Source organism: Podarcis bocagei (genome assembly GCF_964188305.1).
Source record: "Podarcis bocagei genome assembly, chromosome: 2".
In the NCBI taxonomy this organism is placed as follows: domain Eukaryota; kingdom Metazoa; phylum Chordata; class Lepidosauria; order Squamata; family Lacertidae; genus Podarcis; species Podarcis bocagei.
In genome coordinates, this window is record NC_138126.1 from 6,006,997 (window position 1) to 6,021,431 (window position 14,435).

The following is a 14,435-nucleotide window of genomic DNA, read 5'->3' on the forward strand; positions in this document are numbered from 1 at the left end:
GGTCTTGTCAGAAGGTGCGGCAAAGGGGGGTGTTGGAGTTGGAACTTAACAGGTTAAGTTCTTCCCATGATGCCACACCATTCTGACGTCAATTTTGGAAGCTCGGGAGGAGCTTGGGCAAAGTTTGCCAGTCCCACTCTGTACTCTGTGGGGAAAGGATGCAGTGCTGTGATGGCTGCAAATAGTCCTGGAAATTCCTGAGAAATATCGGAATAAAAGCTGTAAATAGACAAACCTGGACTCTCTGTGTGTTTGTCTGGAAGCTGAATCAAGCCACGTGACAGTTTACACCGCTGTGCGAAACTCTGCTATGGCGTGACGGAGAGCTCGGAGCAGAGCATGCGGCAGGAGAAGTGTGCCGGGCAGTGAAGAGCTAATTGAGGGCCATAAATCAATTAGCGGGAGTCACGCCTGATAACAAATTGCCATAGGACAACAGCCCGGATTGGAAGATTGGAATGAATTCAGGAAAAGCTGCGCTGGTAAATAGACAGTTGGAAAAAGGATATATTTACAAATAAAGCTGTATTTGATGAATGAAAGGACATATGACTTTTGATATGACTGAGAATCACATAGCCAGGGGCGGAGAACTTTAAAGTGTTAAAAGCAGAAGGCAGAAATATGAAAACAATGAGAAGAGGCAGGACTGAAGATTTGGAGATATGCTTCAGAGGTCCAGACTATGGGGAACCTGGTAAAATTAATAATTACAATTTGGACTATAATTTGGTCTTTTTTATTTTAGTTTCTTGTTTTTAATTGGATTATGATGCGGATATGTTGATTGGCTGTTTTTATTGGAAAATAAATAAAAATGATTTTTAAAACACACACACTGAAGTTTCCCTATTCCTTCAAAGCCGTACTTCTCTCACTTGCCTTCCACTGCGGAGACTGTCCCATTTACACAGGGAGCACAATCATAGCAGCAAAGTGGCTCTCCTTCCCGGATGACCTTGACATCTCCAATATGACAGCTCTCAGCACATCTGGATTGAGGGACAGTCTGCCCATAAAGAAAGATGGTCAGGAGTTAACGGTCTTTCTATCCATGCAATAATAGTGGAGCCAATAATCCCAGCTCCTGCCAACCTTGCAGGTCTAAAGCTTACTTGTGCAAGTAGATAAATAGGTGTAAGAAGGTAAACAGCTTTTCCATGCATTCTGGCACTCGTCACAGTGTCCACTTGCACCAGAAGCAGTTTAGTCATTCTGGCCACATGACCCGAAAAAAGCTGTCTACAGACAAATACGGGCTCCCTCAGCTTGAAAGCAGAGATGATCACCACACCCCATAGTTGGATTTGACTGGATTAAACTGGCTTTAACCTTACCTTTACTAAATTGTTCAGGGAATTTTAAACAAAAATAGATTGTGAAGACCTCCAGCAGAACCTCTCCAAACCTCAATGACTGAGCAGTAAATTGGGAAATGTAATTCAATAGAAACAAGAATGAAGTGATGCAAGTTGAGGCAAAAAATATTACCTTCATAAATATGCTCATAGAATCATAGAATCATAGAATCATAGAGTTGGAAGAGACCACAAGGGCCATCAAGTCCAACCCCCTGCCAAGCAGGAAACACCATCAGAGCACTCCTGACATATGGTTGTCAAGCCTCTGCTTAAAGACCTCCAAAGTAGGAGACTCCACCACACTCCTTGGCAGCAAATTCCACTGTCGAACAGCTCTTACTGTCAGGAAGTACTTCCTAGTGTTTAGGCGGAATCTTTTTTCTTGTATTTTGGATCCATTGCTCCGTGTCCGCTTCTCTGGAGCAGCAGAAAACAACCTTTCTCCCTCCTCTATGTGACATCCTTTTATATATTTGAACATGGCTATCATATCACCCCTTAACCTCCTCTTCTCCAGGCTAAACATGCCCAGCTCTCTTAACCGTTCCTCATAAGGCATCGTTTCCAGGCCTTTGACCATTTTGGTTGCCCTCCTCTGGACACGTTCCAGTTTGTCAGTGTCCTTCTTGAATTGTGGTGCCCAGAACTGGACACAGTACTCCAGGTGAGGTCTGACCAGAGCAGAATACAGTGGCATTATTACTTCCCTTGATCTAGATGCTATACTCCTATTGATGCAGCCCAGGAGTTGAAGTAGGGATGACTCTTCCTACAAAACTGAAATCCCTTTCAATCCAAAATCCTGTTTTCTTTTTCTTTTTTGGATCATAATCAAATGTATCCGAATGATTTAACCCACCTTATTAAACCAAAGGGGCCACACGATGGCATCCTGATCAATGGTGACTTTTACGCCTGCGGATCCCTCTCTCTCCATACTCCCAACTTTCCCTACGTGAAGGGAGTCATTGGCAAGCATCACAATGTTCACCAGGTCAAATTCAGCTGTCAGGTCCCCATTCTCATCTAAATATGCTCCACCCATAGAAGCATTGTAGAACTGAAAATCGCTCAGGAAACGGTGGAACTGGAATGACAGAGAATATGGCAGCATTTAAGAAGGTTGGCTATTTCCGCCCAGTTGGTTCACATATAATCTAGGCACCTAGTGGCCATGGAGTATTTTTCTATTTAATGTTCTCAATATACTTGAGGTCTTTCAGAATGGGTTCTTCCTTCAGCTGAGTAGCCTAAGAAATAGGTTCCATCCAAGATCCTGTGAGTTGGGGTTGGAGAAGGTATGGCAGCTCCTCTCAGAGTCCTGCTCCAAGCGGTGGCTGCAGCTGTGGGTCTGGCTGCAGTTGTGGCAGCTACCAGTCAGGCTTTAGACTTGCAGACCAGGCATTTCATGAGGCAGGCTTGTGACCCTTAACCAGAGTGTGAGGCTGGTTGAAAGGGAACTTGGTTTGGTGGAGTTCCCTCTCTGAATGAGAGGCAGTGGGGGGAAAGTAGCTAGGTGGGTAGGGGAGAGCATGGTTGGAGTGGAGGGTGGGCTGGCCACCATCGGGAGTGGAGACCTAGGTGTTTGGTTCCTGTTCCTTGTTCCAGCCCTCTCACACCACCAGAGGTACTAGTAGCAGATCTACTGAGCCCTCTGGTCTGGTGCTGCTACTACTGAATGTCAGATCAGTCCATATTAAAAACATGCCGTTCCATGATTTGACTGCCCATGAGTGGGCTGATTCGGCTTGCATTACCAAGAGTTTTTTGAAGCTAATAGCCGCTTGACGGTGGATCTGCAGAACAGTCTCCCTCGGTAGGTTGTGAACGCTCCTTCATTGGAGGTTTTCCAAGAGAGGTTGGATGGACATCTGCAAAGGATGATTTACTTGAGATTCCTGCATTGCGGTATGTGGGGCTAGATGATTTTCAGGGTTCCTTCCAACTCTCCAGTTCCATGATTCTATGATTTGGGTGAGGGAGCTGGGTGGGCCTGACCTTACCTAGCTCCACCCACCTGAATTTTTGATACTGCCCGAGACTAGACTAGGGGGTCAAGGCAGGTCTACAGGGACACCATCTCCTTGACCAGGGAGCCTCTTGACCTTGGAAAGGGTTTGTGGAGAACTTTGGAAATAAAAGTCATTGAACTTCTTACATGCAGTAGAATTCTATCTTGCTTTAACTTTGGGGTGCTTTGTTTGTCTTTGATAATTAGGAAAGAGTGAGATGATTATTTTGATGAAAATAATTATGATGGTATACCTAGGAAAGTATATGAATGGAGATTTAAAATGAATGTGATACAGAAGGGTCTATCAGTTCTATATGAATCAATTTTCACCTACAGTATTTTATAACCTTATTTATCTCCTTTTTTAATTCTTGCTTTGTTGTTGTTTAGTCATTTAGTCGTTTAGGACTCTTCGTGACCCCATGGACCAGAGCACGCCAGGCACTCCTGTCTTCCACTGCCTCCTGCAGTTTGGTCAGACTCATGTTTGTAGCTTCAAGAACACTGTCCAACCATCTCGTCCTCTGCCATCCCCTTCTCCTTGTGCCCTCCATCTTTCCCAGCATCAGGGTCTTTTCCAGGGAGTCTTCTCTTCTCATGAGGTGGCCAAAGTATTGGAGCCTCAGCTTCACGATCTGTCCTTCCAGTGAGCACTCAGGGCTGATTTCCTTCAGAATGGATGGGTTTGATCTTCTTGCAGTCCATGGGACTCTCAAGAGTCTCCTCCAGCACCAGAATTCAAAAGCATCCATTCTTCGGCGATCAGCCTTCTTGATGGTCCAGCTTAATTCTTGCTTAATTTCTGTTAATTAAAGGAAATGGACCTACAAATCTGTCATTGAACAAATCGTTATTTAAAATGGAACAATATCCATCCAGAGCATTAGAGAAGAAACATGAATACCTGTGATGCTTGGACTTTTTCATCTTCCAACCTGTTCTGTCCCATCATCACCACCCTCTTGGGTCTAGAGGAGTACGCAGCATTTAAGGCATGGGCCAGAGCTCGGACCGTGTTGTAAATGCTGTAGGAGTCCTGAAACAGGCTCCTTTCAAGGACTTCTTGAGGGAAACCTGAAAGGTTCTCCTTCACTCTGCATCGCCTCTGGCCTTTCACAGAAAACACATGCTTTGAATATGAGCAATTATAGCCTTCAGGCCAACATGGATGGAAATTACTATATGGGAAAGAAACTGGCAGATTACCATCATGTTTTGATCTTTTTTTGGTCTGGAAAAATAAAGATAAATATCCATGAATGTGTTTGTTCTCAAGTATTTCTGGAGACATGCCGCAGCTGACATATGAGAAAGCTATTGTGATCCAAACTTTCCCAGTAATGGGTTTCAGGGTTTCACCCACTATTTCTAGTGTACGTGCGGCTTCTAGGGTGGACTGAAAGTCCCCATAGTAAAGAAACACATTGATTCGCCTGTCCATGGAAAGTGAAATCTTCTGCCGGAGCTTTTTGTATGCATTGGCTATAAAAAAGAAGCCTCGTAAAATGGTTTGTGAGAATACAACACAGACACCGCCCTTAGCAAGCACAGGTGCGAAGGTGTTCAGAAACCTTTTTCCATTGTAAGTGTCAGCAGCTATGAGCCCGATCCAAGTCCACCTGAAATGCAGGAGTAGTCTGATAATCCCTAAGCTTGGGGGTGCTTCATCCGGGGTCATACGGTAGAACAAATGAGATTGTGTTTTGTCAAGCGCATGATGAACAGAAGCATAACTGACCTAGGAAGAAAAGGAAGATATAGACGGATTTATTGGTCAACTGGAAATTGTGGTCAGGGAGAGCAATATTCTCCAGTGCTACTCTGGAAAGGAGATGTAGGACACTTATAGGAAATAATACACTCTGGTCAGTGACCGAAATAATTCATTCATTATAGGCAACAATATAACATGTCTTCAACATCATTTCAACCCAGAATGCCCCCCCCATGATGTTTGAAGCTATGTAGAGTTAAGATGTGTTGCATTTTCTACTTTTAACATTTGGTTCGGGGAAAGGGGTCAATTTTTAGTTCAATTGAGTGTTAGTTTCACATGAGTTTCGTTCCTTAGATTTGTTTTTCTGCCCAGTATTTATTATTCCTCCATCTTAAAGTCCCCTGGCAGGTTACGAAAATAGGCTTGTGTGAAGCCATCCCAGAGATGTCTTCTGGAGGCTGCATTTCTGTCCCACCAAAGTATGATTCATGCCCTGTGTAAATTGCTATTTTCCTAGAAAAAGAGGTGCCAGAACTCACCATGAACCCTTGTCCTCTTCTAAAGTGCCGGCGGAAAAAAAGAGTCTGTTTCCCCCTTGTAAGTATAAAGTACTTAGTAGCTCACAGTACACATTTTGTGAGCTTCATATTGTAGTTTTGAGAGGCATCTCTCTTTCCAAAAGGCTTGTTCCCCCCCTTAGTCATCTCTGATGGTGATTCTCTTTTGAAACCCTTCTTCACCCAGCAGGACAAATCCTTCAACATAAGAAGAGCCTCCTGGATCAGGCCAATGGCCCATCTAGTCCGATATTGTGTTCTCACAGTGGCCAACAAGATGCTTGTAAGAAACCAGTAACTGGCACCCAAATGCATTGGTGCCTCCAACTAGGAAGGTAGATCGCAGTCATCATGCCTAGCATTCATCAATAGCCCTTGCCTTCATGAATTGGTTTAATCCTCTCTTAGAACCTTCACTGCCTCCTCTGGCAGTGAGTTTCATAGTTTGCTTCCTATTCAAAGAAATGGCTGTTCTCTGCATGTTGCCCATGCTAGTGTATTCATACCTGGGGGATTTTGTAGGTTCCTAGCATAGTTGAAATCTGGAGTGAGGTGTCATAGTTGACCCCTTCAATGAAAACCAAGGGCTTCTTCTGTTTTCCGCAGTGGTAGTTTGGGACATTGGCTCTTCCAGGAGAAAGCAGATCTAGCGTGGCATCATAGGTCATCCTTGCATTGAAATGATTCTCATGGATGTCATAGCCCAGGGTGATGTTGGGTAAGATCCCGGGGTCCTGGTTAATCTCATGGATGGCAATCATGAAGGACAGGAGATTCCAGTATGCTCTTGTCCCTCTTTCCCTGTAATAAACATGAAGCCTAATGTCAATCTCCGTTCAGTGAAAAGTGTCAAGTCCCTGCTTTCTAAGTCCTGGAAGAAATTGCAGCCACAAGAATGAAGCAAAACAGAACACCCACATCACATAATCAGCCATCTGTGAGTTTGTTGGAAGGTGAACGGCTGCTTGCCAGTTAACGAGAGATAGAAGCATATTTGAACACTTAAGTGCTGGAAGCAGGGAGTGAATACCACCCTCAAATATATTGAGCAAAAGTTTGTAAAAGGACAGGGCACTAGTTCAAGGGGAGTGGTAGGTTTTAAAGAGTTTGCTTCCTTATTTTTAAAAAAGGTAGAGGGGATGTAAAATAGACACCTTTACAAGTCATATAATTCCTGCTTCTAATTGTTATTGCTGTTCCTATCCTATTTAGTACCAAACTTTCACCCTAAGGTCCCAGGGCAGGTGAACTGTACTGGCTGCCAGTTGATATCTAGACTCAATTCAACGTGATTATATGTTAACTTTATAAATACATTGTGACAGTTTAATAGCTATAGTCCTGCTCCTTTCAGAGGAGTGCAGATCAGGCCATCTTCACATTTCCCAAGTCAAGAAGTTGGGACGCAGATGATCTCTGGCTCTTCATGATTCACCATCAATTTGGTTTTTTTCCAGTGGAAAAAAGTAAGGAGGGAAGCAATGCCTATGCATTTTGTGTCTTCAATGGGCAAACTCTAGAAAGCAGGACTTGTCCCTGGCAGATAAGCATTAGAGGCCTGGGCAATCACAACTGAGCATAATACTATTAAACAAGGTCCAATGTAGATGCCTACCCATTAATTACAATCTTATCTGCTATGCTGAAATTGCAAGGGGAAAGTACAGCTTACCTTACAATGTAATTGCAAGGGGGGATAAGGAAATCGTGTTCAGGGTGAACGGTCTGTAATGTAGATATGACCCCGCTTATGAGGTGTTCTCCTGGCTTGTAATAATTTGTTGCATCTGGATGATCCCTTCTCAGGTTCAATGGGCATTTTGCTTTCCGCATCCTAGAAGCTGCACAGCGAAGCGGCAGCAGCAACAACAGCATGAATAAGAGCCTCACTCTGGGTCTGCCTCCTGTCATTACGTCTGTTGTCACTGCTCTCAACTTAGCAAGAAGCAAATTAGATGAAGCCCAAAGTCTCCAACAAGACCGAAGCCCCAGAGAAAATGTGAGGAAAGGGAGGATACGAAGCTTTCACACTGGCAGAATCCCTGCCCGCCTGGAAGATAAGTCAAAGCCCTTGATGGCACAAGACGTCTTTAAAAATGCAGCAGGCATTTCAAGCTTTCATTTCTGAAATATCTGTTCTTTGTGTCAAAAGTGGGTACATTTGTGAGTTTTGCCAAGGAATAAATCACTATGATTATGCTAATTATGCAGGGAATATACATCTCTGGAATCACTGTGGAGCTTGAGCAGCAGCTGCAGAGCTAGAAGAAAACATCACAATCTGTTTTCTGATGCTCTAGAGGGTAGGACCAATGGCTTCAAGTTAAAAGAAAGAAGACTAACTAAACTTCAGGAAAAAGTTTCTGACAACAAGAGCCGTTTGAATAGTCCCCCTTGGGAGATTGTGGACTTTCCTTCCTTGGAGGTTTTTAATCAGAGTTGGGATGACCATCTGTCATGAATGCTTGGTTGAGATTCCTGCATTGCAGAGGGTTGAAATATATGCCCCTTGGGATCCCTCTTCAAACTCCACACTTCCATAATACTATGATTCTATGTTCACCAGATAAGCCAGAATCAAACTATTTTTTCAAGACATTTTGGGGCCTGATATGATGAACCTCTGCTGCCTGATGGACTTTTTTATGCACTTGAAGCCTCCTGTGCCAGTCAAATATTTTATTTTAGAGTATTTGTATCTCTCCCCATCACCTCATACCCTCTCCTGACAAAGTTTTTTGACATTTGAATATTTCATTTTAGAATAGCAAGTGGCTGGATTTTGTTATTGCCTTTCTGTTTACAGATCCCTACAATGGAAAAGAATGTACAAAGAATCAGATGGCATCTTTACTTTTTGTTGTCAGATGCTCCTTTGTATTCAGACCAGGTCTGAGTAATATAATGTAGCACTTGGGAAGGAAGATGCAGCCCAGAAGCCCAGCACTGGAGGCCAACATAGAGAAGACCTGCACAGCCACCATGTATTTCCCCTTTGTGCTCAGGTAGGTGGGCACAAATGACACCCAAACACTACAGAAGACCAGCATGCTGAAGGTGATCAGCTTAGCTTCATTGAAGGACCCAGGCAGCTTCCTGGCTAGGAAAGCCACTGTGAAGCAGATGGCAGCCAGGAAGCCCATGTAGCCAAGGGCACCATAAACCATGGCAGCAGACCCTACATTACATTGCAGGATAATCTCTGCAGGTTGGGAGTGCATGTCGGAGTCTGGGAATGGGGGAGAGGTACTCAGCCAGGTGGTGCAGATGACAACTTGGACACTGGAACAGGAAAGGACAACAGCATTGGCCAGAGTCTTCCCCAGCCATTTCTTCACCCTGTTCCCTGGCTTTGTGGCCAGAAAAGCCAGCACAACGGTAATGGTTTTGGCCAACAAAGAAGAGACAGCAACTGAGAAGATGAGGACAAATGCAATTTGTTGGAGAAGACAGGTGGCTTTTCTTGGCTGGCCAATGAAGAGCAAGGAAGACAAAAAGGAGAGCAAGAGGGATACAAGGAGGGTGTAGGAAAGGTCCCTGTTGTTGGCTTTGACTATGGGAGTTTCTGAGTATTTGATGAAAATTCCTAACACAAAGCATGTGATTAAGGAGAATAACAAGGTAAAGGAAGACAAGAGAATCCCCAAATAGTCTTCATAGGACAGGAAAGTGATAATCTTGGGAACACATTGATCTCGGTCCTTGTTTGAGTACTGATCTGCTGGACATTTGGTGCAGTGGTCTGCATCTGAAAGTAAGATGAGTGACTTCAGTACCCTGGGTCTCAAGCAAGGGACATTCCCAGCCCCAGCGGGAGATACTATGACTTGAATTGGCAATCTGTTGCATGCAAAGCAGATATCCCAACCTTGGGTAAAGGTTTTATTGGGGCTGGGGAGAAATAAAATGATACTGTTTTGGACAAGATTACAAAAGTTGCCCTATTCCTTCTCTCACTTGCCTTCCACAGTGGAGATGGTCCCTTTTTCACAGGGAGCACAATCATAGCAGCAAAGTGGCTCTCCTTCCCGGATGACCTTGACATCCCCAATATGACAGCTCTCAGCACATCTGGATTGAGGGACAGTCTGCCCGTAAAGAAAGATGGTCAGGAGTTAGTGGTTTTGTGGGATGTAAAGGTGCAGTCAAGTGCAACCTTCCGACAGAGGACTAACGGCCTCCAGGTTCTAACCGGTTGCTGTGACAACCAGTTTATCGGTTGCTGGTAGTTTTGAAAGATGACTGTTGAGTTGCAGTCACCTTAGGACCAACTTCCCTCTGGTGTAGTTCATTTGCTTGTTATGTAACCTAAGCCTGCCTTCAGATACGCTTCTGTAAACCTGAATGAATCTGAGAGTAAAATGGTTTTATATTACATGAATCAGATTCGTGTGTGTATTCCTTTATTAGTAGAACTCAGACAAGTCAGCAACAAGCTGATCGCTGCATAAACTTATAACGGGCATTGTTTAACTCTGCTAAAGTAATCCTTCCCGCAGGTATGTCTATCTCTGCAATAATACTGGAGCCAATACTCCCAGCTCCTGCCACCTAGCAGTTTGAAAGCATACTAGTTCAAGTAGATAAATAGATACTGCTGCTGTGCGAAGGTAAATGGCATTTCCGTACGCTCTGGTCTCCTATTGCGCCAGAAGCGGTTAGTCAGTCTGGCCAAATGAGCCAGAAAATCTGTCTACAGACAAATGCCAGCTCCCTTGGCCTGAAAGCAGAGATGAGTGCCACACCCCATAGTTGGATTTGACTGGATTGAACTGGATTGAACTTTACATTTACTAAATTGTTCAGGGAATTTTAAACAAAAATAGATTGTGAAGACCTCCAACAGAACCTCTCCAAACTTGAGCAATTAGTAGTAGTAGTAGTAGTAGTAATAATAATAATAATAATAATAATTTTTTATTTATACCCTGCCCTCCCCAGCCAAGGCCGGGCTCAGAGCGGCTTAGAAGCAATAATAAAAACAAGTTGAATGATTACAACTTAAAAACAAAATTAAAATACAACATTAAAATATTACAACATTAAAATAAAATGTAGCCTTAACGCAGGAGGAGAAGGAAAGAAAAAAAGAAAGAGAGGGAGGGAATCAAATTGGCTCCAAGCCAAAGGCCAGGGGGAACAACTCTGTCTTACAGGCCCTGCGGAAAGAAATCAGATCCTGCAGGGCCCTGGTCTCATGAGGCAGAGCGTTCCACCAGGTCGGAGCCAGTGTTGAAAAGGCCCTGGCTCTGGTTGAAGCCAATCTGACTTCCTTAGGGCCTGGGACCACTAGGGTGTTGCTATTTATGGACCTTGAGGTCCTCCGTGGGGCATACCGGGAGAGGCGGTCCCGTAGGTACGAGGGTCCTAGGCCGTGAAGGGCTTTAAAGGTCAAAAGCAGCACCTTAAATCTGACCCTGTACTCCACCGGGAGCCAGTGCAGTGAATTATAAATAATTCATTATTTATACCCCACCCATCTGGGTTTCCCCAGCCACACTGGGTGGCTGACAATAAAATATTAAATAACAATAGTCAATCTGTAGACGGATTAAGCAATAAATTGGGAAATGTAATTCAAAGCAAACAAGTGTGAAGTGATGCAGGTTGAGGGAAAAAAATTACTTTCATAAATATGCTCCTGGGAGTTGAAGTGGGAGTGACTGTTCCTACAAAACGTAAAGCCCCTTTCAACCCAATATCCTCTGTTTTCTTTTTCTTTTTTGGATCATAGTCAAATGTATCTGAATGATTTAACCCACCTCATTAAACCAAAGGGGCCACACGATGGCATCCTGATCAATGGTGACTTTTACGTCTGCGGATCCCTGTCTCTCCACACTCCCAACTTTCCCCACGTGAAGGGAGTCATTGGCAAGCATCACAATGTTCACCAGGTCAAATTCAGCTGTCAGGTCCCCATTCTCATCTAAATATACTCCACCCATAGAAGCATTGTAGAACTGAAAATCACCCAGGAAACGGTGGAACTGGAATGACAGAGAAGATTTAAGAAAGTTGGCTGTTTCCACCCAGGTGGTTCACATATTATCTAGGCATGTAATAGCCCTGGAGGGTTTTTCTATTTAATGTTCCCAATATACTTCTTTTTAAAAAAAATTATTTTCAATGCAAAGTTAGAACAAAAATTAAAAACATAAAATCCTAAAAAAGGAACAAACCAAGAAAAACAAATCAAAGCAGACAGAAACCAAAAAAAGAAAAAACCCACACCTAAAAAAAAATACCCTGCCATCATACTAATCTTTACGTACATATACACATATTGACTTCCTTTCTCTGTTTTGAGACCTCAAACATTTTAATCTTTTTGAATTGTTGTGTCTAATGTAAATTACCTCTGTCTTTACACATTTCGCACCGCTTGTCGATTTCTTTAACCTTGCAATGCTTCATTCACTACATACCGATATACTTACTCCAGAACAATGTTTTTTCATATATTCTTTAACACAATCCCACTCCTTTGCTAATTTTTGGTCCGATTGTCCCCTTAAGAATGCTGTGAATCTTGCCAAATTTATAAAATCACAAAGTTTAATTTGCCAGGTATTTGATTTTGATTTATAAATTTTTGCCAATTTTAATGTAGTTAAGTACCGTTGGTATATCATTTTCCCAATAAACTTGAGGTCTTTCAGGATGGGTTCTTTCATCAGCTGAGCAGCCTAAGAAATAGGTTCCTTTCAAGATTTGACTGAACATGAGTGGACTGATGTGTCTTGCATTACCAAGAACTTTCTAAAAAAATTCCTTCCAGTAGCACCTTAAAGACCAACTAAGTTAGTTCTTGGTATGAGCTTTCGTGTGCATGCACACTTCTTCAAATACAGTGTGCATGCACACGAAAGCTCATACCAAGAACTAACTTAGTTGGTCTTTAAGGTGCTACTGGAAGGAATTTTTTTATTTTGACTATGGCAGACCAACACGGCTACCTATCTACTACAAGAACTTTCTGACGCTAAGAGCTGTTTGACAGAGGAACAGTCTCCCTCAGGAGGTTGTGGACTCTCCTTCATGGGAGGTTTGTCAACAGAGGTTGGATGGCCATCTGTCAAGAATGATTTACTCGAGATTCCTGCATTGCAGTATGTGGGACTAGATGACTTTCAGGGTTCCTTCCAATTCTACAATTCCTTGATTCCATAATTTGGGTGAACAAACTGGGTGTGTCTCACCTTACCTAGCTCTGCCCACCTGAGTTTATGATACTGCTCCAGGCTAGACTAGGGGGTCAAGGCAGGTGTGTTGCTCTTGTCTTTAGAGACACCATCTCCTAGACCAGGGAACCATTTGGCCTTGGAATGGGTTTGTGGAGAAACTTTGGAAATACACTTTATTGAACTTCTTACATGCAGTAGAATGCTAATATATATATAAATTCTCTAGTAGCACCTTAGAGACCAACTAAGTTTGTTCTTGGTAGGTATGAGCTTTGTGTGCATGGACACTTCTTCAGATACCATGTACATGAACACAAAGCTCATACCAAGGACAAACTTAGTTGGTCTCTAAGTTGCTACAGGACAATTCTTTTATTTTTTCAATCATTTTGATGTACAGTATTTTATAACCTCATTTATCTCCTTTTTTAAATGCTTGGTTAATTTCTGTCAATTAAAGGTAATGGACCTACAAATCTGTCATTGAACCGGCCGTTATTTAAAATGGAACAAAATCCATCCAGATAATTAGAGAAGGAAAATGAATACCTGTGATGCTTGGACTTTTTCATCTTCCAACCTGTTCTGACCCATCCTCACCACCCTCTTGGGTCTAGAAGAGTACGCAGCATTTAAGGCATGGGCCAGAGCTCGGACCGTGTTGTAAATGCTGTAGGTGTCCTGAAACAGGCTCCTTTCAAGGACATCCTGAGGGAACCCTGAAAGGTTCTCCTTCACTTTGCATCGCTTCTGGCCTTTCACAGAAAACACATGCTTTGAATATGAGCAATTATAGCCCCGAGGCCAAAATGGATGGTAATTACTGTAGGCGGAGGAAACTGGCAGATTACCATCATGTTTTGATCTTTTTTTGGTCTGGATAAATAAAGATAGATATCCATGAATGTGCTTGTTCTCAAGTCTTTTGGGAGACATGTTGGAGCTGACATATGAGAAAGCTATTGTGATCCAAACTTTCCCAGTAATGGGTTCCAGGGTTTCACTCACTATTTCTATTGTATTTGCAGCTTCTGAGGGGGACAAAGAGTCCCCATAGTAAAGAAACACATTGATTCTCCTGTCCATGGAAAGTGAAATCTTCTTCATCAGCTTTGTGTACTCATCTCCTTTATACAGAATGTCTCGAGGAATGGTTTGTGAGAAAGCAAGGCAGACACCGCCCTTAGCAAGCACAGGTGCCAGGGTGCTCAGAAACCTTTCTCCATTGTCAGTGTCAGGAGCTATGAGCCCAATCCAAGTCCACCTGAAATGTAGGAGTAGCCTGACAATCCCTGAGCCTGGGGGATCTTCATTTGGGGTCATTCGGTAGAGCAAAGGAGATTGTGTTTTGTCAAGAGCATGATGAACAGAAGCATAACTGACCTAGGAAGTAAAGGAAGATATAGAGGGTTTTATTGGTCAACTGGAAATTGTGGTGTGATGTCCTGCTTCCTCCACAACTCTTTAAGAAAACATGGAACAACATGGCTAGATTTAGACCCTAGATCTTATCTGCTGTCCTTTTAAAGTTGCACAATTAGAACCGCAACAACCCACATTCATAAGAACAAGTAATGAAAAACAGCAGAATCTGTTTTA

The 14,435-nt window shown here is 43.1% G+C and overlaps 2 protein-coding genes across 3 annotated transcripts; both read right to left on the reverse strand.

The window, feature by feature from the left end:
• Positions 1–513: 513 nt before the first annotated feature.
• On the reverse strand, positions 514–7,814 carry LOC308579989 (vomeronasal type-2 receptor 26-like). Its single transcript, XM_081181098.1, has 5 exons — positions 7,322–7,814; positions 6,156–6,450; positions 4,280–5,113; positions 2,221–2,448; positions 514–1,009 (listed from the first exon to the last, which is right to left on the reverse strand). Exons 1-5 carry the CDS (start codon positions 7,558–7,560, stop codon positions 875–877), a joined length of 1,731 nt encoding a protein of 576 aa, XP_081037224.1. The 5' UTR covers positions 7,561–7,814; the 3' UTR covers positions 514–874.
• A 926-nt stretch (positions 7,815–8,740) lies between these two features.
• LOC308580055 (extracellular calcium-sensing receptor-like) lies at positions 8,741–14,304 on the reverse strand. Of its 2 annotated transcripts, none has more exons than XR_014004688.1 (3): positions 11,925–11,972; positions 11,412–11,639; positions 8,741–9,737 (listed from the first exon to the last, which is right to left on the reverse strand). XR_014004688.1 is itself a non-coding variant. In XM_081181184.1 (3 exons), exons 1-3 carry the CDS (start codon positions 14,157–14,159, stop codon positions 9,603–9,605), a joined length of 1,137 nt encoding a protein of 378 aa, XP_081037310.1. In that variant the 5' UTR covers positions 14,160–14,304; the 3' UTR covers positions 8,741–9,602. The 2 variants fall into 2 exon arrangements, 1 of the variants encoding a protein (XP_081037310.1); XM_081181184.1 differs by lacking the exon at positions 11,925–11,972 and adding an exon at positions 13,386–14,304.
• Positions 14,305–14,435: the final 131 nt, after the last annotated feature.

Bases quoted from the DNA above. Each gene is read 5' to 3' on its own strand.
- LOC308579989 (XM_081181098.1), bottom strand. From the start codon at position 7,560: ATGACAGGAGGCAGACCCAGAGTGAGGCTCTTATTCATGCTGTTGTTG. The intron at 2,449-4,279 runs GTATTCATGTTT...CTGTCATTCCAG, and splicing joins AAAAAGTCCAAGCATCACAG to TTCCACCGTTTCCTGAGCGA. The intron at 1,010-2,220 runs GTGGGTTAAATC...CTTTATGGGCAG, and splicing joins GGCCCCTTTGGTTTAATAAG to ACTGTCCCTCAATCCAGATG.
- LOC308580055 (XM_081181184.1), bottom strand. From the start codon at position 14,159: ATGACCCCAAATGAAGATCCCCCAGGCTCAGGGATTGTCAGGCTACTC. The intron at 11,640-13,385 runs GTATTCATTTTC...CTGTCATTCCAG, and splicing joins AAAAAGTCCAAGCATCACAG to TTCCACCGTTTCCTGGGTGA. The intron at 9,738-11,411 runs GTGGGTTAAATC...CTTTACGGGCAG, and splicing joins GGCCCCTTTGGTTTAATGAG to ACTGTCCCTCAATCCAGATG.